The sequence below is a fragment of the Symphodus melops genome, assembly GCF_947650265.1.
Source record: "Symphodus melops genome assembly, chromosome: 14".
In the NCBI taxonomy this organism is placed as follows: domain Eukaryota; kingdom Metazoa; phylum Chordata; class Actinopteri; order Labriformes; family Labridae; genus Symphodus; species Symphodus melops.
In genome coordinates, this window is record NC_136704.1 from 15,271,321 (window position 1) to 15,277,320 (window position 6,000).

Sequence of the window (6,000 nt, forward strand, 5' to 3'; positions counted from 1 at the left end):
TTGGGCCAAAGTCAACCATGTCATATTATGCTTCTGATGGAGCTCAAGCATGTTTTCTCTCCTCCCTCTCAGCCTTTCATATTCCGCAGGTGGGGCTTTACAAATGGCATTGTTTGAATTAAAAGTGAAAACGGAGAATGAAAGAGCTGGATCAGTACTGGGCAGTCGATATCACGTGAGGGGAAGCTGCAACAAATCAGCATAGACAGTGTTTGCAGGACAATTTGAGTCGACACGTTTAATCAAAAACACAAAACACCTTTAGTAAAGCACAGTTCATTGCATAAGTAGCTTGTTGTTAAAGTTGAATTCATGAGGCAGTGCTATATTTTTTCCCCTATTTTGCTCTACAATGTTACACACTAATATTGGATCACTGGCAACATCTCTGTGATTTAACAGATTTTTGGTCCTCCCTCCTGCTGACACTTCTTCTAGTACTGAGAAACTGACCTCATTTGGAAGAAGTTCTGGGACATTAGCCCAGTTAGAAGTGTTCAGACACTCACTTGGCAGTACTATGCAACTACAGCAAATCATAGAAATGTATCAAATTCGAACCTTTTTTAAAAGTTGACATGCGATTGAACCTTTTTCAGCACTTTTTAATCAATCGGACATATTTACAACCCTTTTACAAAACAATACAAAAATACAATCAATTAAATATTTTCCCCATATAAAAATGAATAACTTACAGTATACTTGTTTTTTTTAGGATAGACAAGGTGTTATGATTACATATACACAAAATAATCATTTCCAAGTATTTTGGCAGAACAAAGATTAAGGTGCACTTGAGTGCCAGGAAGAAAAAAAAAACCTACATCAGTGATCAGAGCAAAATATAAACAAAGGATTTGTCAGACATATCAATATATTGGTGTACAACATACCAATACACCATGTTCAACTATGATTAGCAAACAGATATGAGGGTCAGACTTAATGTATGTGCTCCATTTAGTATAACTCAAAACTTTGTCATGTTTGTAATGAAATAAAAGACTGAATCAGTGCAGATTTAACTGTGCAGATGTTGAAACAAAAAGGGCTTTTGACATTAGAGGCAAAATGTATGATGACACTGGGCGTTTAAAGAAACCACCAAGTCGGACTGATGTCACTTCTTTTTGGTTCAGTTTACTGTAAGTGCACTTTTGTCAACAAACCTTGCTAATTTGTTGCAGGACATGAATGAAAATTTCAATAACGCTGAAGTTTGCTTGACCTCAGGTGCCGACAAAGCTGACGCCACCAGTGTAGGTTTTAGCCTCTGAGGTCAAAAGCTTTGATCTCAACATCACAAACATTCCTATGAAGGCAGAGCACACAACATGAAGGTGTGATGCCCATAGCACCAGAGTGAGCAGGTATGAGCAGCTATGATCCTGTTATGACCTTAATTACCATGTTGTCAATGGTAAACACATAGTGAAAACGCAGCACCACATACAATATATTCTGTGTTTAAGGACCCACTCTACACATAAATTATATCCAATCAATTAAAATTTCCATAGCATTTCTGGTACAAATGAAATTAATTTACATTTTATTTACAAGTCATCATTTCAAAATCATATGCTGCCTTCAAATGTATGTTTTATGTCTTTAAATAAGCCCATATATACAAAATAGTGTGGTCCAAGACTGTTGTGCAAATCCTTAGAGGATTGAAGTACTGTCTCTGTGGTACTGCAGGGTGTCAGCTTATGTCAAAAGGAAACCTGTGTTTATTTGAACCAGTGCAGGTAGTTTGTCTTGAGAGCGGGGAAGCACATGTTGTTGTTGCAGGAGCCTCCGTAGCTCGGAGGGCAGGCAGAGCAGGGGACACCTACTTTGTACGGGGCCTCTCCGATCCAGTTACCCCTGGAAGATGGAAAGCAGACAGAAAGTCAATGTAGGATTTTTTCTTACAAAACTAATGTTTAATTAATTAAAAGCATAAAGATAAATGTCTGTCAAAGATGCATTTCAGGTTCATATACAGAAAAAACGTGAAAATAATCAGTGTACCTGAATATAATCAATGAGTTGTAATCAATGTCTATTTATCAATTATTTTGACTTCTAAATATTATAAAATAATATTTTTTGAAGATAAAGATCAGCAATAATGGCTTTTAATTCTTAAAGATGAGAAAAATCTGAATTCTATGAAGTTGATCTGCTAATAACAGAGGACCTTTTGTAGGAAATAAACCGCATATCAATACATACTTTGCCAGAAACTTCAGCATGTGTGCCAAATGTTCACTGTAGGTCTATATCTTAGCATCTTAGCATTACCCATGGTCAGGATGTGTCCCGAGCCAGTTCTCTTGCATATGTCTGCATCCAGTGGGATGAAAGAACTTAGGTCACAAGTCAGTCACAAGTCCAAACGAGCTACTAATTCTTTGAATGTTTTAGAGAATATTCGTCTGTTACGACATGGGTGGCATTTCAAAGCTCAGCACGAAACAGAGTCGTCTGTGTCGGGATTAAGCCAGTGGTCACCCTATCGTCATCGGGTTAACAGGTTCACTAGAATTAGATTAAAGCTTACTTAAAGCGTGCAAGTAACACTATACAAGAAGAGAACTATACATTTAACCCTCACTTCACTTACTTTGGTGAGTAGTTGCAGACTAAATATGTTGCCCGTTTCCACACTGAACCCCACACGTTCATATTATGGCATGTGTGAACTGCGCAGCCCACTTTGTTGGATGTCGCCCACACCATCTGTGGGGGGGGGGGAAAGGCACATCAGCAGAACGTTAATGCCACTGATGCAACAGTTCAACAATATTACATGTGATACTGATCCTTGTTTGTGTACCTGCGTGTAATGGGTACACATGGGTCCATAACATCTGAGTGGGCATCGAGGGTTACAGTCACGGGGGTATGGAAAAGAGTAATCTTTGACCTCATCGTACCATGGCTTTACCAGCTGCAGAATGGATCGATAGCTGTGGACAGAAGGCGGACAAAACTTAACTGACTATATTGAAACAGATGTTTAGAAACTATTGCAGACTCTTCTTGGGTTCAGAGCACAGCCCAGTTCATTTCCCCAATTTGCCCTTTTTCTTACTTTTTATATCCCGATTCTGTCTTCCAATAAATTGTTTTGTGTTCAGCCTGAGTAAAGATGCCCTATGCAAAATGGTTGATGTTACATTGTAGGCTGGAACATTAAATAAAACATGTGCTTCATTTTCATCATGACTACATCCACTATTGGTAAACTGGCCACAAATCAGAGTTTGCTGCCAAAAACGCAACAACCTTCATTCTTAAAAATGATTGAACTAGTCATTGTTTTTGAAGCAGCCAAGTTTATCTGTGAGGTGTCCAAACACACTCTGAACTGTATAATGCTAACTTGCCAAAGACATTGAGTCACATTTAGAGTCAGTGTGGGATGGTTACACTCCGCCTCTTAACATGAGTAGGATTGAAATCTGCACTTAGTGTGGATGAAACATAGTTATGTTTTTCTAAAGAAGCACATTTCATGGTCTATAGGGGGCTTGGTCTGGCACAATACTTTTTTTCCCCTAGGTTTTCCACAGATTACTCAAAATTATAAAGTCAAGCAGATGAACTCCAATAAATAACTTCAACTAAATCCTTTTTCAACTAAGTCTTCAAAATGTATTTTTATTCTTTTCTGCAAGACAGTAGAATGGCATTACTACGTGGGATTCGTCAGACAGAAGGAAATGTTACGATTAGCTGTATTCCCTCGAGTCTCATGTTATCCCTCAATAAAGCCTGAAAGTATTCAAACACGTGAAGGTGCCCTGTGTTTCCAAATGGAAAGTCAAGACCTTCTGAAGGGATGCTCCTTTGTCCTCATGGGTCATAGCTGAAAACACAAGTCGTGTTTATCTGAGGGGTCACAGGAGCATTCCTCAAGCAGTCACCAGGTCACAGTGCAAAAACTTTTAGAAGAGAAAATAAGGGGGCTGCAAGACAACGACCATGACTGAGAGTGAGAGAGTCATCCCTGAGAGAAGCAGCAGATGTCGGCGAGGGGGAGGGTTAAAGATGCTCAAAGGTCACTCACCGTCCTGTCCTGACAGAGAGGTTTTGACCGAGGAAACGGAGGAGGTGAGGCGGTCCATGCTCCCACAGGCAAGCATGAGCCCAGTCCTCTGCTGTCTTAGCCAGGGTGTCGTCCCACACCTAAACACACACATGCACACACATGGATACATGTTAGGTCGTTACATAACCGACGGAAAAATATCAACACCACCCAGATCTTCATTCAGCAGCTAGATGTCAGATAAGAGTCAGCACTTTCTGACCTCATTGCCTGTTACAGCTGTAACCATGGCAACAGTCATCCATCAAATAAGTTACATAAGTGGAGAAAGTTGGTTGCCTGGTATCCCGTGAAACTCTTCCATTTAACAGGGAGATGGAGAGCTTTAAGAATACAATAATCAAGGTAAGGGCTCCACACTTGAACACTTTTACTGGAAATAGACCGTGACTGAAGGGATTAAAGGATGCCTCTTCACATTGCTTTATCTTTTATTAGAAGAAGAGACTCTTTAACTGCATCTTACAGTTTGCATGTAAACATCATACATGGAGATGCTGCTAGTTTCAAGTCTTACTATGTCTGCTCAGTTGCCAAGATTTTGGGGGAAGTCTAAGATACTAAAGTAAGCATTTTTACCAGATGAGACTATTGTTTTAGAATAAAAAAAATCTAATAATATAGAATGAATTAAAAGATTTGTTTGGACTGAGGTCTAAGATAGCCCTTACTACCTTTGCATAATGCACTGCCAGTGGGCCACTGGCAGCCTACCATTACATGACCCCTCTTTCTTTGGGAGTGCCTACTTTGGTGGTCTAACTGCTGTGAAATGTGCTGAACAGCTGAAGGTGTCAAGAAGCTTAAAGACATTTGCCACTTCCTTTCTAGATTGAATCTATTGATCTAATATTAATGCCACATTTGAAAAAACAAGATCCTTGATGCATTTAGAACTATAGTATAAGAAACGCAATAAAAAAAAATTCAAATCAAGTATACTGTATATGGCGCTAATTCAATGCAAAGACGTGCATCTCAGTACAAGAACGAGACAAGAAGTGATTGATAGCCTTTACTCACCATGTATTCCATGTTGGATGCTGGTGGAAACACCTTCCCTCTCACTTTATTATGGTAATCAAGAATAGCGAGCATGTCATTCTGGCTGATGTATCGCTTCCTCCTGGTTTTAGAAATAGTCGTGGTGTCTGTTCCATAGCTGTGAGCTGCTCCAGAACTGGTGAAATTGGCCGACAAAGCGGGACTACTTGGTGCCAGTGCACTTGCGCCGCAGGATATGCACAGAAGCATTAGATCTAGGGTGAAATAATGAGGTTTCATGTTTGGTTTAAAGCTGCAGACAGAATATCCCTAGTTTTCGATTGACCTGTAGAAAAAGAAAGAAGAGACATTATTTTTAACAGTCCGTTTAAATTAGAGCTTTTGCCATTCAAATAAGCTTGAAAGTTGTGTTTTTCAAAACACGAAACATATTTAAGCGACAATCATTCACACACTGAAACGTTAGTCATACCTTTGCTTGCACCGCGGTACCCTGTCCCTGCGTTAAGAGTGGCTGTATCACCTCTGAAAGCCTCAGTGCGTTTTTGGGGAGAGGGGGAGGTCTGCTACTGCAAGTGATGAGTTTCTGCGCTTTGCAAACTTGGTGAGTACACCCGGCGCAGTCTGTCTTCGCGGCTTTATATATTGCAGCGGACGATGCAGGAAGTGCGCGTGCCTCGGAGGTAGAGGCACAGCCCCTCCTTGTCACCTTAAACACTCCATTCTCGGTAGATCTTGTATGTGTTCATAACATCTGCTTTGGAACAGCTGCAGGATGTGGCAGCATGGCATTTGACTGCACCAAGCAGGATGAAGCATATAAAATAAAATTGTTCTTGTCATGTAAATTTGGCCCCAAATTTCACAATACTTTATGGGCTGAATTAAAA

At 40.1% G+C, this 6,000-nt stretch overlaps 1 protein-coding gene across 1 annotated transcript; it reads right to left on the reverse strand.

Annotated features, from left to right (window-relative positions):
- Positions 1 to 302: 302 nt before the first annotated feature.
- On the reverse strand, positions 303 to 5,734 carry pi15a (peptidase inhibitor 15a). Its single transcript, XM_079361680.1, has 6 exons — positions 5,583 to 5,734; positions 5,129 to 5,435; positions 4,064 to 4,182; positions 2,828 to 2,960; positions 2,615 to 2,730; positions 303 to 1,872 (listed from the first exon to the last, which is right to left on the reverse strand). Exons 2-6 carry the CDS (start codon positions 5,387 to 5,389, stop codon positions 1,737 to 1,739), a joined length of 765 nt encoding a protein of 254 aa, XP_079217806.1. The 5' UTR covers positions 5,390 to 5,435; positions 5,583 to 5,734; the 3' UTR covers positions 303 to 1,736.
- Positions 5,735 to 6,000: the final 266 nt, after the last annotated feature.